A 16,295-nucleotide genomic window follows, 5' to 3' on the forward strand; every position below is an offset into this window, starting at 1 on the left:
GTGCAAGGCTCCTGTGGTGAGGCAGGGCACTGATCCAAACCCTCCATTCCAGGTTAAGAACCTCACTGATGACTTCAGCATCCAACTGTCCTGACAGCAGTGGCGGGGAGTCAGCTGCCAGGACATTAATGGATCTGGGGCAGCACCCAGCCCTGAGCTGGGTGTTCACAACAACAGCACCCAGCCCAGAGCCTTGAGGTGCTCACAACAACACCCAGCCAGGAGCTGGAGGGCCCAGCCCAGCCCAGAGTGGGCTCTGCAGGTACACAGAGGTCAGCACCTGGCCCAGGGAGGGGATCCTGCCCCTCTGCCCACCTGCAGAGCTGCCAGCAGCTCGGGGGGCACAGCACAGGAAGGACCTGGAGATGATGGAGTCAGTCCAGAGGAGGCAGCAAATTGACCAGAGGGATGGAACAGCTCCAGTGTGAGAAAACTGGGGAGCCCAGAGAAGAGAAGCTTCAGCTTGACCTGACTGTGGCCTTTCAGTACCTAATGGGGCTGAAAAGAAAGATGGGGAGAGACTTTTCACAAGCAGCTGGCGTGACAGGCCAAGGGAGAATGTCTTCAAACTGACACAGAGTAGATTTGGGATAGATTTATGGAAGAAATTCTCCCCTATGAGGGTGGTGAGTCCTGGCACAGGGTTCCCAGAGAAGCTGTGGCTGCCCCTGGATCCCTGGCAGTGCCCAAGGCCAGGCTGGATGGGGCTTGGAGCAGCCTGGGACAGTGGAAGGTGAGCTTTAAGGTCTCTCTCACCCAAACTATTCTGGGATTCCCTCTGTGTCACCTGCCCGTGGTGGTTTGTGCAGCAGAGAACTGTCACTGGCCACCATCACAGAACACACAGCTCTGACTTTTGGGACAGTCACTGCACACCCCAGACAAACACCTCAGCTCTTCAGGCCATAGTTACCTCCGGGAGTTCACTTCGGTCTTCTTTAAAAGGTGTGGCTGTGAATGAGTCATGAGGCACAGGGGATTAAAGAAGGGGGAGTAAGAGGTTAATTGGATTCTATTTGGAGAGGGATTTAGGTTGCGGGAGTTTTTTCAGTCAGCAGCACATAGTGGAACATGTCACTTGTAATTGAGCTAATGAAACACCTCTGGAGATAAAAAAACCCACAAGCTAAATTCAGACTTGGCTTTGGAGACTTGACGTTCATTCACCACAAGGTTATGCAGAGAGGGAAGTGCTTTGTTTGAGCACAGGGGGCTGGAGAGGTAAGAGCAGGATTGAGTTTACTTTGCAAAATCTGCTTTTTGTCACTCAGGGCTGCTGGACCTCGGGGTAATTAAGCAGACTGTTGTGTTATGGACACTCTTCCAGGCCAGGAACCCGCTCTGCCAATATGCTAATGCAGTTCTCTGAGTCCAGCCTCTCCCCTGCTCTAATGCTATTATATTTGTTTTCTATAAATAGGCCTTTTGCTCCATGGTTATTGCTGGGGAATTACACATGGCTGAGCTGAAAGAGCGCTGCCAATACCTGCCCTTTTCCACGCACATTTTGGTGACTCTCAGCACAGTCCTTTTGGTTTCTTTAAGGCTAATTAAGGGTTTGTTTTTCACTCCTCAAAACTGACAAAAGCACCTCTGTCCTAAAGCCAAACTACCAAAAATGACTCGAATGCCAGCAGCAGAGAGCTGCCTCTCTCAGCCTGCCCAAAGGCCAAGCCAGAGTCCTCTTTGTGAGAGATTTTAATGATCTGAAATTTCCTAGTCTTCCAAGTCAAGAAGAAAATCTTCCAGAGCAAGGTGTACTATGTTAAAAAATAAAATATATTTTCTGGAGGCTGTTTCAAAATCGAAGAGGTATTTTGTACAAAACCACCACCTCCACCTTTTCAGAATGAACCAACTCTGAATGAAAGTCACTTTCCAAATTAAAAAGTTGCGGTGAAAATTAGTTTCCAATTTTGCAGGTTTTATATTCTTGCTTTGGGGATAATTACAATAATCCAGTAATTTCCTTTCCAAGACACTTTCAGAAAACTAAAATCCCACTTCTTCCTTCCCTCTGTCTCCCTTCAGGAATTTAAAAATAAAGTTAGTTTTAATGAGCAAAGTGATTGTGCTTGACACCCCTGATAAAAGAAACTAAAACCAACAGAGTAAATGAATTTTATGCAGTTGCATGAAAAACATCACGGGCACGAGGACCTCAGTTCCTCCACTTCTGTGCCAATTTCGGAACACAGGAAACCCTGGAATGATGTGGCTGCACTCTGTCAGAGGAAACCAGAACAGCACAAAGCAGTAAGAAGAGGAAGTGCAGACTTACACCCACGGCCCTGCACGGATCTGGAGGGCAAGGACAGGAGGAGGCTGGGTTTTATATCCTGGTGACACTTGTTCAGCAGGAATTGCCTCTTCCTCTTTGGTTTCTCCTGCTGTGGTTTGATTCTTCCCTCTTCCTGCAGGGGTTTGAGTCCTCCCTCTCTGGCTTCAGACAAGAAGACAGGAAAGCAGCTGCCTGAGCTACCAGCAGGTACCTGGAAAATGGAATGTCTCAGGTTAATTAAGAGATTGAAACATCCAAGGTGCTGCAGGAGAGGAAAATGTGCCCGGGTCGGTGCTGTCACAGCCTTTGTCCCTCCCAACATCCATCTCAGAGCTCTGTGCTGGCCAGCACACAAAAGTGAGGCTTTCTCAGAACACGGGTCCTGCAGATCCACTCTGAGATGGGAATTCAGGCTGCAGGCTCCATGGAATCATCACCAGCAACAAAGACAAAACCACTTCGTGCCCAGTTAGAGCTCTGCAGCTGGTTCAGGGAATTTGCATAAACAGCAACTGATGGGGAAAAGGCCCCAGTGCCACCCGAGTTCAGCTTCCAGCTCTCCAGAGAAAGGGATCCCATTCCCTCCCCCAAAGCTGCACAGCTCCTACAGTGCTCAGACAAAGAGGGCCAAAGCCAGTAGCCAAAAACTACTCAGACATGGCAGACAGCGACAAGGATCATCTCCATGGAATGGTTTTATTGCAGCGAGGCTCTCCAGCCTCCCTTGATGAGAGCTGTACTTCAAAGGCAATCTGGCCTGGATTATAAACTCTAATATCTGAGGAGCCAGGAGCTCGCAGTTTCCCATTAAGTGGTATTAATTGCCCTGGTTATCGTGTTCTGCAGTTTGACCTAACCTAGTGATTCCCCTTCCTCTCCTGCTGCAGACCATCCATCACTTCTTAAAGGGTTCCACAAAGCTACAGGCAGGCTCTGGTTTGTGTTAGCTTGATTGCTCTGGACTGTAACAAAGCACCCATCACTGCTGCCCAGCCACAATATAGATCAAGCTCCTCTAATCTGTCTGTGTCTCCAGAGGGGAAGGCGAGGCAAATCAGCAGATTTAACCTCCCAGGGCTTTATTTCTGGCGTGGAGGATGTCAGAGGCCACAAGCTTTCACTTTTTCCTTGTTCCCTTAGAACCCACAGCAGGAAGGGCAAGGGACTGACTGGACAGAAACTGGACTTTTCATGCCACTGAGCAGCCAAGGGCCACAAGCAGTGCCCAGTTCCTGGCCCAAGAAACAGAGGGGTGAACAAGTGGCCTTTGGGAACTCAACAGCCAAGGCTTTTATGCAGATCAGCTTTTCTCTGAGCAATGAGGCTGCTGGGGATGAAGCCACGTGTCCAGAGCTGGTGGGGAATCCAGCACAGAAGCTCATGGCACGAGTGGATAGTCAGTGTTGTCCATCCTGCAGGTTTCCTTCAGCACTGTTCTGGCTGAACCTGTTCTATGCAGGCCAGTGAATTCCCAGGATGAGTCACAGTAACCAGCACATGGCAGTGGGATGTGTAGCAAACCCATCCTGTCTAGGGTCCTCCAAAATCTGCTCCTCCTCTCCCTCTGGGAGCAAAAAGCTCAGGGCTCTTCTGCTTCCTGCTGCTCAGGGTGAAAAAGGGAGGAGGAGCAAAGGAACAAAGGGTTTAATTCCTGTCCCCCATCTCTCCCTCCGTGCTTTGGAGGGAGAGATTCCTTGAATCACAGAGTGGTTGGGTTGGAAGAGACCTTTGAGGTCATCTGGTTCCAACCCCCTGCCCTGGGTGGGGAACCTTGCCCTGGACCAGTTCAGGAGAAGCAGAAAATCCGTGGTGTTTCTTCAGTAGGAGACCCACCCTGGCATGGTTTGATACACTCACCTCTGCATGGCAAATGCATTCCAGGAGTTTGGCTCATGTCTGCACAAACCCAATGCTGTATGAACAGTAATTGCATCCTGCCTCATCAGAGACATCTCAGGGAATGAGCCAGCAACAGCTCCTGTCAGTGCAGGGCTCTGACTCAGGATCAGACTCAGGATTTTCCAGTTAGACTCAGGATTTTCCCAGGTTTTCTTTCCATGAATCCAAGCCCTACCAAACAGTACTCACCCTAAGGAAATATTCCTGCCCGGGATGCCAGATGCTGCCTTCAGCTCCCCTCACAAAAATCCAGATGGAGAGTGGAGGGGATGATGTGGGTGCACACGTGGGCTTCTCCTGCAGTGGTGTGAATCAGCCACGCTGCAATCACAATACCCAGTGATACTCTGTCAAGTGGTTTTTAAAAAGGAGACTTAAGGGAACTTGAGCAAAATTAAAATATTGAACTAGCTAGTCAGATTAAAAGAAATGAGCTGTAAGCCTGAGAAGAGAAACACAATTTTGCCCCTAACACAAAGAGAATTTTTAAGAGAAATTCACTTTGTCTGTTCTTCAAGGAGATATTTCAGCCTGGGTTTATGCTCACTTTTTCAAAAGAGGCTGACCTGAGCATTTTTTTATTTCTTTCAAGCATAACAAACCAACCCAAAGCCATTTCTTTTTGTCTGGCTCCTTCCTCTCTCTGTATTAATTTCAATTCAATCAACGAGGCAGTTGCATAACTGTTGTTTGTAATTGCTGTCACGTCAACCCTGAAACTGATCACTGCAACATTGAAGTTATATAAAAGGTTTTGTTAGGATTTTTGTTATTTTTCTCGTTGAAATTGTGGGAAGATGAAGTCTTACCCTGGAGAGATGTTTTGGTTTTCTGAGCTCTGTTGTCTATTAGTCTTGTGCTTTGGTGTCTTTTCTCTCCAGTTTTGTTTTACACAGTGCAAAGGTCTGTTTATGCACAGAAACTCTCCAAAAACAGTTCTGTGCACCCCATTAATACACAGGCTATAAAATAAACTCTGCTGAGTCAGAGGAGCTACTGGCAAAAGTAAAGTTCACAAAATGGGTAAGCTCTTAAAGAGCAATTTAAATTTCTGGCAAGGCAGACTATTTAAATGCTTCAGTGGCTGGGATTGTAATTTACCCCGATCTTCCAAACCCAGTGGACTGTTTCCCTGCAATGATGGAGTATCAAACCCCATGGGATCCTTTCTCCTTGTGTGTATGTCTCTTCACTCAAACACACAGAAATGCTCCTGGAGTTGAGGGTCAGCCCCTCCAAACTCCTCAGGGTTTGCTCCTGAGGTCCTTGCTCCTCTTGAGCACTCCTGGTCATCCCCTTAGACCCAGGCTGTGCTCACCTGGGAGGGAGGCTGTTCCCTGTCCCCTGAGAGTTTAAATGATCCATTTTACCATTTGTTTTCTGTCTTTCTAGAGGCACCAATGCCAGGGTCATACTCACAGATCTCTTGGGCCCGAGGTAGTCTGAAGACATTCTGCGCTGCAGACAGAAATGCTTCAAGCCAACAAATAATTAAGGACTTTATTTTGACATAAGTGAATTGTTCCCAGTACTTACTCGTTCCTTCCTACTTAAGAGCAATCTGTTTGTAGCTGACATTGCTTCTTCTTCAAAAATGTCTAGACAATGTCAGCCTCTACAAAGAGAAAAAACAAAAGAGAAAAATATGCTGAAGTACCATCAATGCCCACTTTCTCCTAAAAAAAAATAAAACAACCAACAAAACTCTTTTAAGACCAGAAAATATATCTGCTTCTTACAGGATCTTGTCTGTAAGTCCTGCCCCCCTGGGGAGGAGAAGCTTGTTTAGAGATGGGCATGGGCAGGAAACCACAGCTCTCATTTCCACTCCAAAATCAAGAGAAGCCTGTTAGGGCTAAAACAGAGCAAAGCAAGGTTCTTGCTGGAGGTCCAAGACCCATTTCATCTGAGCATCAACCAAGAGACAGCAGCTCCAGCTCTTCCCGTGGGGGAGCAGCAAGGACAGACTTGGTCAACTGATGCTTCCACAGGGTCGTTGTTCAGAATTCCTTCTGAATGAGCACACAGGGGTTGTGTGTGCACCTTCAGGGGAACAGGCAGTACTCTGTGAGAAAAAACCTGTTACTTCCTGAGCGATGGGAGCTTTACAAAACACAGATTTCAAGCACCTAGGGAGGCACAGGGGAGACTGGGAATGCAGTTTACCCAGATGTAGTGCTTGGATTCCTAAAGACACTCCCACAGGAATCCTGTAGTGTTCAAAATGAGAGGGATGTGTCTAAGAGTCAGGGCACAGCCACTCAAATTAACACACAGGCACGTTGAATTTATTAACTTTATAATTTGGATAGAAGAGTTGAAACTTCAACAGCAAGGCAAAGGTTCAAGAGAGACACATAAATAGATGCCCTGTGAGTTACTGTCTTATCTTCACCTGAAACCTTGTGACTGAGAGGAAGGCAACTCATGCTCAAAGGCAATTAACTCAAGCCCTTAGAGTGGTTTTCAAACACACAGATCGCACCCTTGGTGTTTGTGGCCTATTTCTCAAGGATTTGTAAAAGGCAGCTCAGGCAATCAGGGCTACTATCAGTCAATCTGCTATTCAGCCATGCCTGTGTGCTCTGAGAAACTGCTAACAGAGCCCAAACTCCACAAGGACTGCACCCCGATCTCTGGGCTGTAGGAGAGGCTCTGCCATGGACACTCCTGCCCTGCTCTGCATGCTCAGGCTCTCACAGCAACCTCAGCTCTCAGAGCGGTGATGTGACCTTACTGCTCTGGAGATGAAGCTTGTATAAAGCACTTTATGCATAACCTAAGCCAGGTTTCTCTCAGCAGCTTCATTTTCCTGGGGTATCACCTGGATAGGAATGGTGCAGTCAGTCCTGGGAGAACTCTCCTCATCCCTGCTCTGCCACATTCTCAGTAGCTGAGTTTGGTCTTAGCTCAGATGCTCTCCTCTAAGCAAAAGAAATAATCCTTCATTACTGTCAGGAATAACGTGCTTAACGCTCTAAGGAAGGCACACAAAAAGCTTCAATAGTGTGCATTTGCTTTGTTAAAGGTTTCACACAAAGCATATGGTTGTGCTTTGGAAAAACCTGCTCCAGTCACCAGCCCAGGCTTTGCCATGCCCCCGGTGTGCCCTGCCCAGCCCTGGGGTGCTCTGTGCACTCACAGCTTCACCATCACCGAGGTGTGCCCTGCCCAGCTCTGGAGTGCTGTATGTGCCTTTACAATCAGCCAGAATTTAGCTGGGGACACTCAGCTAAGCATCACTGCAGACTCCAAATGGTGCCCGATTTCAAAGAACCAAAATTTTTGCTTTCATGGGAGACCCAAGCCTCTGCCTCTCACACTGGAAGCTCCAGGGCCCTAACCAGATAAACTCTCTCCTCCAGCTCTGCTCTTGGTTCAGACACTTGTCCCTAAACATGGTCCTCAGCAGAAATCGGGATTTAGAAACTCTCAAGCTGTTCCCAAGGTACACGGTGGCTCCAACTCCTCTGCACCAGGGAGTGCTTTTCCATTTCTCACTCCTGTGTCAGACACTGAACAGTTTGGCAGCTGGTGTATAAATCACTCCAGCCTGCTTGTTATTGAGCTGGTGTAGGGCAGAGTTTCCTCTTCAGCCAAGCACTTCCCAACCTCCCATGTTCCCAGGTTATGTGTTGATCCAGCCGGGATTCCAGCTCGCTCAGGTGGCTCTGTAGGAGAAAGTGATTTTAACTGCAAGGGCTGTAGAAACAGCAGGGGTGGATTTTGAGTGCCATCCCTCTGGGCTGTTTCATGACTACTTTGAAGCTCACAGCTGCCACTACAGTGACTGCCTACTGTCCTCTTTAACCAGCACCTGCTTTGGGAAATTTGGTTAGGCCCCCTTTGGCTTTCCATCAACATCACCCCACAGCAAGTTGGCCCCATCACTTCTGCACAACGAGGTCTAGAGAGAACAGCAACAGAAGGCAATCTAATATACAACAGAATATGAAACAGAAATGTGTACTTTATTCTTAATACTCTTTACTCGTGTAACTCCTCCAACCATTTATTAATTTTGTTTTAAACTACCTTTCTTCCAGTGACAGCTTCAGCACCAGTGAGTTCTCCTCATATCAGCTATTCTGGGCCTCGTTAGGAGCAAAGCTGTAAGAGAATGGAGCTCCAGGGACAGAGCTGCACCTTCTCACTGAAGGCCCAAGTGACTCTGTTGTACTGCAAGGCAAACTCTGGCAGAGTTAAATAACGACACAAAGCAAAGATATACTCCATAAAACATTAATATTTTAATGAAAAATCTTAGCTTCATGTTTCTATCCAAAGACACTCAAAACTAGTTTTTCTCCCACCTTAATTTTGACCTATAATGGGACCAGTTTGGAGATTTTTTTTTTTTTTTTGTATTTTGGAACTTTTTTTTTAAAGATTAAACAACCAGGCTAGCAAAAAGGTACCCAATACATACTTTTCTTATATCAAACAAGCTAGTATTTCAATACAATGTAACTATACAGAATATATACATTACACGTATGATCACAAAGCAAACACTACAGGCTCAGAACAGATTTGAAAAAACATGATATTCACATTGATTACAATAACTCTAAAAATGATTGTAACGTTGAAACGGCACTTAGTTTACAAAAAAAGTCACAAAAATATATATAGCCACCAAGAACTATGGTTCCTGAAAAATACTAATAGCCAGATAGTATTATATAAAATGTGAAGTGTATTTAAACATCGTATACATTAAAAAACAAAACCAAAACCCAAAACCAATTCTGTTAGGTCAATAAACATGCCAAGTAATCTAGCTGTGGCCAGCATCAACAAGAGAAGCTGTACTGTGGATGAGATGATGACTGGATATACGGCTGGTGACTGGAGACTGGCACAGTTAAGGGGGTTTCACTGTTACTAAAATGCACAAAGAAGCCCAACAATAATTTAATTCACATTTTTTTTTTCCCCTCCAGCTTCTGCTTTTCCCTCTTCAGGGTTTCACCATGGGGCAGCACCTCGAGTGAAGGCACTGCAGGAACAGAGCAAGGAAGCTGTCCAAGGACTCGGTGTAGCCAGGGTTACAGGTCAGAATATCAAAAGCATGCATCAGCTAAATGAATGGTGAAACAAAATCACTCTTCTGGGGACTTCTGCAACCCTCAGGAAGACTGTAGGTACAGTTGCCACACAGGCTGGCAGCACCAGATTCCACTTTTTTTTTTCTTTTTTTTTTCTTTTTTTTTTTAGTGCAACCAGATTTGTAGCTGAGACCTGTGGGACACGGAGTTACTGCACTAGCACACACAGAGTGAACAAAAACCCAGAGCAGTAAGTACTGTTGCACTAAAAAAATTCACATTTGTTTCTTTTATGGTACATTTCCTCAAATACTTGGAACCCACTCTATTTACCAGGTACCTCTGATGTGGCTGAGGCTCTGTCTGGCCTTAAACCCTCTGACCTGCCATCACGATGCTATGGGATTTCTTATGTCTACAGTTGGAGATGAGAACCCTCCAAAACAGGATTTCACCTTGTGAGCAAAACTCGAACGTAAGCGGCCTGAATGAAAATCAGCTATTTTCCATATCCTGATGGTGTGGAAGTTGCAATGGATGTAGGAGCAGCAGGTGCTCCTCCATCTGAATTCTCTCATCCCTGCAGGGTGCACAAAGCTCCCGCTGGATTTGCATATAAAATGCTTCCTGGTTTGTCTCTGGGAGAGACCAGCACTCATCTCAGTGCTCCCACAGCCCGGGCTGAGGGTGGAACCAGCGACCAAGAAGCTCCTGAAGCCCTCATATAAAAACCTTAAACCATAAAAACAATAAAATTCCATCCCGCAGGGGACATATAGGGATCATAGTCTTATAAAATATATTTGACTGCATTGGCAGCTATTACTTTTTTAAAAAAGTTTAAATTCACACTGTTTAGACTCAGAATCCATGTGAACCCGGAACCATTTTCAATAAGCGAGTCTACTGATCTCTCAGTATGAGAGACTTGCCCGTGGTCTCAGTGAGCCTGACAACTGAACTCCAGCTGTGGGAAACACCACTTGTGGCTGACTCTGCTTGGAGCACGAGGGCTGAACCACATCAACCCTGACCCTTGTCAAGCAGACATAGAAATGCATACTAAATAATGGATTTTTTTGGGGGGGGAAAAAAAAAACCAAACAACCACAGAGAAGAAATAAGAAAATGCATCCCAGGATTCAGAACCCTGTGATAATATACTGAAAAAAAATTATGTTTTAGGTTTAATCCCAAGTATAGTTTAAGGCAAGTTTTTTCTGTTTTAATTATCTCTCTTGCTCTGTTTGGAATCCAAGTACATTAGCAACATAAATTGTTTTAAGATGGCCTGTGTTTTTACATCTCTCTTGTGAAGAACATGAGCATTTCAAAGAACTGAACACTTCCAACAAGTTAGAGAGCAGAAATAAAATGGTGTTTGCATTTAAACTGTATTCATTTCTAAGGAGAAAAGAGATATTAACAACAATTACAGACAGGAAAATTTAACAAGTAAACCCAACCCTAAACCAACCAAAAAAAATCCTCCAAGAACTCTATTGTTCCTCCAGCTGAACCAGACTGAAAAGTGAGAACTAAATTCAGATGTTACCCAGAGATAAGGAGGTTGGAGAGATAATATATAACACACAACACAACGAACAATGAACCCCAGGCCTTGCCTTGTACCTCGGTGTTAATGACCCTTATTTCTTTTCAAGGAAGAACAGATCAGAGCTGTGAAGTCTTTGTAACTTTCCCCCTTCTCTTTGGTATTCTGAAAGCAACTTGCCTTCTGACTCAAAATTTTAAGTCTTAAAAATCCAATATCCAGATATGTCTATGGTGTATTTGTACCTTCTCGCCAATGAATTCCTTAGCAAAATACTTCAGGGATGAAAATGCTCAGATTCTAATGATCAGATTATATCCTCCAGCTCATACCTGACCACCTTTGATTATTACAGCTCTGCAGTCAGGAAATGTGGTTTGGGTGAAGCATTTTTCAGAACATGAATCACAAAGGACTCTCATTTACCTGCATAACGTGTCAGGAAAAAGAGAAAAATGCTGTATTTGAGTTCAGTGTCGTAGCCCTCTAGTTCAGAAAAAAGCTCAGCAAAAGGCATTGTCTTGTCTCACTGGCTTCTCAGAGAAACCAGAAGTGGAAGAGAAATGGTCTCTAAACTCAGCTCATCAACAGGCACTGGGCTATTTCACAGTACAGCAGCCCACAAAAAGCATTTCTCCTTCAAGCCCTTTTAAGAAGCCTCACAAAGGTGGATATAATCAAGACTGAATTGCAGCACAGAACTTCTTTGCAGCATGGTTCTAAAACACCCTTTGGATCCGGTGGAGAAACCTCATTCCAGCAACTTGGGAAGTACTTAAATCTCGACTGTTTTCACTCTATTTAACTAAAATATGTGGGTTTTACCTAAAAAAAGAAAAATTGCTTAAGTCACTGAAACCCTTTGAACTCTTTCCAAAGGTCAATAAACTTTTTTCCTTACAAAAGCTGGCTATTAGTAGAAAGAACTCAGACCCAGAGAGTATCAGAGCTGCCTAGGCTGACTGAATACAAATTGATGTGCAATATAATACGACTTTTGTGTCTTCTGTTTCTTCAGGAGCAACCCCTCTCTATTGGTTTCATTTCCTCCTCATGTTTGCATAAAACAAATCCGGCCAGAAAACAACAATTTACAAAAAACAAGACTCAGAACTAAGGGAGTGTATCAGGCCTTTGGAATACTGACATCAAGCAATACCTACTCACTCAGCACATCATCTGTAGGCCGTGGGCATTTGGCATCAAACACTGAGTTAACTTCAGAAGCTGTAAGAAAAATCACAAATCTCCTAATGTACTTCCTAATTTAGGTTTCAAAGCAGTACTTGAGCCCAAACAGCCTCGACCAAACAAGACTCGCTGCTCTGAAAATCCCACACCCTCCATTTGTAGCCTTTTCTAAATATGGAAAAATGAAATTGCAAGTATTTTGGGTTTATTGCTTGCTTGAGCTGTGTGTGTAGCTGGAGTAATGGCCTTTAATAAATCGAGCTGGCAAGGATTTAAAGTGTTTTGAAACAGGAACAATTCATCACTGCTCTATAGGCTTTTTGTAAACAACTCCCTGTTGGTTAGAAAGTTGTCCTTAGAGAGAATAAATTGCTTGTTTTGTCCAAAACAGGCTAATAAAAATCTCTGAAACTATACATACATATGTATAAACAAAAAAATGTGCAATAATGCACAAAAGAGCTTATTTTTTCTGGTCTGTAAACTCCCTCTAGCTAGCTCTCAGATTAGAGATTAGTAAAAATGCAGTGTGTATGCGAGGGGGCAATGATCAGAACTGCAAATAATCTGGCTGTGGCTTAACAATTTCAGTTTGGGAAAGCTTTCCTTTTCCTTTGTGGTTCCCCATCTACAGACAGACACAGTCAGGAGATATTTGTCAGGCTTGCATGGCTGAACACTTTTCCATCATTCCCAATTCCTGGTGCACCTTTGGACTTTCCATGCCTAACCTCAGCTGGGCAGATGTGTTTGGGCTATTTGATAAAGCAGTTTCTAAAAAGACTGGAATAGAAGAAGTAGGAATACCTGGCATTCATCTGGGCTGGGCAGGGATCGTGTGTGTTTTGAAGAAGTGTGTGACTGCTCCTTTCAAAACCCCTCACCATTCCCAAGCACGGGGCACAGAGAGGGCTTTGAAAAGCAGCAGGCACATATAGGAAGTGTCACTTCTTTATGCAGAAGATTAAAGCATCCACTCAGAACTAGTCAAAACTGTTCAATCATGGTTTCCAATGCATCCTTTTGTTTATCATTTGAAAAAGGTTTCCTCTGATTTCTTTCCCTTAACCAGAGGGCCTGCAGAAGCAAGAGAAACTTAATGAGCTGCTCTAACTGTGGAAGAAGGAATAGTTAAAGTGATCTGAATCAGTTGTTCTTCTTTAGAAGTATATCACAGCTTCCATGATGTTCTGACAAGATCTCTTTTTGTGCAATCAGTCTTAAATATTTTCACAGAAGTGATCATTCAGTCATGAAAAATAATGTAACATCTGTCGCAGTTTTCAGTTTAAAGCGAAGCTTACAAAGTAAAAAGGGGAAAATCTCCCCACTTTTCCTTTAAAAAAATTAAATTAAAATGTACAGGACCAAACACAGGCACTTTCCAAAGAACAAAAATGAAACCAAACCATGAATTATTCGATAGTGATAGATGACAGCTCCGGTTTGGGAGGGTCACCCGCGGCTGCCTCAGCAGTGGCGTTAGTCTTTGGCTGTTCTGGCACATCTTCTTCCTTCTCTGCCAACCCACCCAGAGACCCCAAGGGGAAAGTGCTTTCACAATTCTGAGTTGACGACACCTGTGAAATGACAGGCATTTGGACAGAAGAGTTGCTTTCAAAGCCATGCTCCCCTAGCTCATACTGCCCGAGGGTCTCCTCTTGTTCCTGGTTTAAGTAGTCCGGTACTAGGAAGTCACTGGAAGAGGGGTAAAGGACAGAAGAGAAATGTCATTTCTCACACCGTGGTATCAGCTCCATCACACAAGCTACACACTGCATTGACAGAGAACAAAGGTACTCATTTCACATTGGCCAAGATCATGGCACTGACATACTCCACTAAGCACCATAACCCGGTTCTCATTTCCACACACACACAGAATTTATTCGATGGCATCTATTTCACATCCGTATTTCCTACACAGCAACTTCTTATTATTAGATTGTATCACCTTGATGAGAATGCAAGTTAATGTCTGGAACACATTTGGCACTGAAAACCTCATTGAAAAAAAGGGAGCACTCAGGCTGTAAAAATAGAAACAAAAATGAGTTCAGCTCTGGCAAAATGTGGCCCTTTCCATGTCTGAGGTACAGCATCTTCCCTCTGAGTGGGCAGGCTGAACCAGAGGCACAAGGTGAGGCAGCTGAAGGCAGAGGAAGCTGCCAGCTGCAGCAGGGATTGTGATCCTGACACTTATCACACTCCTGAGAAAAGAATGGAATTGCATTTCCTTCCCCTTTTAATCCTTTCTGCTTCTGCCACGCACTCTTTAACAGCTGAGGGCTGAGTGGATCCAAAGAAAACCTATCAAACACTCCAGTTGTATTTTCAGTGCATAAGGACATAATGGGAATAAATTTCTTTGCAAGTTTTCAGCACCAGACATGAAGTTTGTACTTGAGACAAGTATATACATATATCACATATAAGCACACTTGTATGCTTTGGTTCACCTGTCAATACCTCAGTTAAAAGAACTCCTTAAATGACAGCAGCATTTCACTGCTCCAACCCAAACTCACAGCCAGCTCTGCTAAACCTCATGTTTGTCAAATCAGACTGAAGGAAGGGCTATAGGCAACTAAAATCACACCCTTTAACATGACTTTAACTTGCTGACAACAATGCAGTGCTTACCACAGCCAGGGCATCACTCGGCAGAGTTTTCACTCTGGTTTTGGCACAAGAGCCAAGAACAAGAACGGCGTAAGGCCACAGATACGAAGCACTTGTACTTTTAAACAATATTCTGCTGACAGAACAGCAACTGGCTTTCCTGCTTGGTTTTTCATTTTTTTTTTTTTTGTCCTACGTCACTTCTGAGTTAATCAAACAGAACAAAATACCCAAGTGTTTTTTATGGGAAAAGAATGATGTCTGGAAATCAGGAGGGGTGGGATTGTGCTGCTGTAACATTCACAACACGTCTTTTGCATTGCTGAAGGCAGATGACTGACACATACCAAGCTGCACTCTCTGTGTAAATTTAAGACCTGGAAGACCTTTCTGTCTTCAGTTTCTCTCATCCAACTTTTGTCTTTTCTATCTCAAACTCCAACGATTACATTTATATCAATGAGAGAATACAGTGCTCATCTGATACCTCAGAACTCTTTTAATAGTCTTTAGCAGTGCATTTGTGAGATACGCCAAGTCTTTTGTGCCCTGATAAAAAATGTCCAAGTGGCCCTTTACTATTTCCAAACCTATTAGCCTCATCATTTAGTAATGGTATCTGGAAAATGAGAAAGGAGAAGGTCTGGAGTCATGCAGTCTTTCCACAGTGTTAAGCAAGCACTTAAAATGAAGGAGGAAGTCTGTGCCCTATGAAAGGGAACAGGCTACATACAAGATTTTGAAAAGCAAATCAATGTCAAATCACAGGTACTGTAGGACAGAACACTATGGCTTCACACCATTGGCCTGGCCATAGATACTACTGAAAAGAGAAATTAAGTAACCCAGAACCAGCCTCTGCATATCACTGGATTCTTCAGAAGCCTCCTACATAGCTCCCATGCTGTAAGACAGATCAGATAAAATAGAGAGTGGAGCAGGAATCGATCTGACTGAAATTAGCTGGCAACCTGATGAGAGGCACAGCAGGCTGCCCTGAAAGCAGGAAATGATGATCTAAGGAAAAAAACAAAAAAACAAAAAAAAAAGAAGAAAAAAGGCAAAAAAAAAAAAAAAGAGGCAAAAAAAGAAAAAAAAAGCAAGTTTCCCTGTTAGGTTTTTGCTGTGCACCTCACCTGCTCTGGAAGTAGTTTGCTAGCTCTGACGCTTCATGGTTCAAGCTCCTCAGGTGAACGATTAAATTTCCAGAGTTGGTGAACATGGCGCCGCATGTTTTGCACTCGTAAATCCGAGGCTTGCGGATAATGTGCCGGGAAACCCGCATGTGGTGTTTATATTCCCCGAAGGAAGTGAAAGTGGCACTACATATCTGGCAGCGGAAACAGCGTTTACCTTCGTGCTTCAGGCGATGCATCTTGAGCGAGTAAGCTCGGGTGAACTTTTTCCCGCAGCGGTCACACTGAAAGGGTTTAATGCCTGCGGAAGAGAGAGCGCAAACACGTTCACCCTGTGTGACCACGGGCAAAATCCTCCCCCAGTGCCACAGCACGGGGACAGCAGCTGGAGGCACTCGCAGCAAAGCCCTGCTTGAGGAGGAGAGTCTCTGTGAACTTTTTAAAAAAAGGCAGAAACAATTAGAGCGGAGCTGCGCTCCCTCAGTAACGACCTCCAGGAAATCTCAGTGCTGTGACCTGTCCTGAGGCTCCTTCCCCACGGTTTGAAGGGAACAGCAAGC

General features: G+C 44.5%; 1 protein-coding gene across 11 annotated transcripts in view; it reads right to left on the reverse strand.

Moving 5' to 3' along the window:
- Positions 1 to 1,903: 1,903 nt before the first annotated feature.
- The window catches only part of LOC136371023 (zinc finger and BTB domain-containing protein 44), a 43,849-nt gene continuing 29,457 nt past the window's right edge, over positions 1,904 to 16,295 (reverse strand). For 4 of the 11 annotated variants that reach the window (XM_066334803.1, XM_066334801.1, XM_066334800.1 and 1 more), the window contains 2 exons: positions 15,736 to 16,036; positions 8,409 to 13,675 (listed from right to left, as the gene is read on the reverse strand). In XM_066334803.1, coding sequence (XP_066190900.1) covers positions 13,393 to 13,675; positions 15,736 to 16,036 — 584 coding nt within the window. In that variant the 3' untranslated portion in view covers positions 8,409 to 13,392. Of the gene's footprint in view, positions 2,493 to 5,666; positions 5,796 to 8,408; positions 13,676 to 15,735; positions 16,037 to 16,295 lie in introns of those variants that run through there. The other 7 variants (XR_010745266.1, XR_010745265.1, XM_066334804.1 and 4 more) reach the window with 7 other exon arrangements.

This window comes from Sylvia atricapilla, chromosome 23 (genome assembly GCF_009819655.1).
Source record: "Sylvia atricapilla isolate bSylAtr1 chromosome 23, bSylAtr1.pri, whole genome shotgun sequence".
Lineage (NCBI taxonomy): Eukaryota > Metazoa > Chordata > Aves > Passeriformes > Sylviidae > Sylvia > Sylvia atricapilla.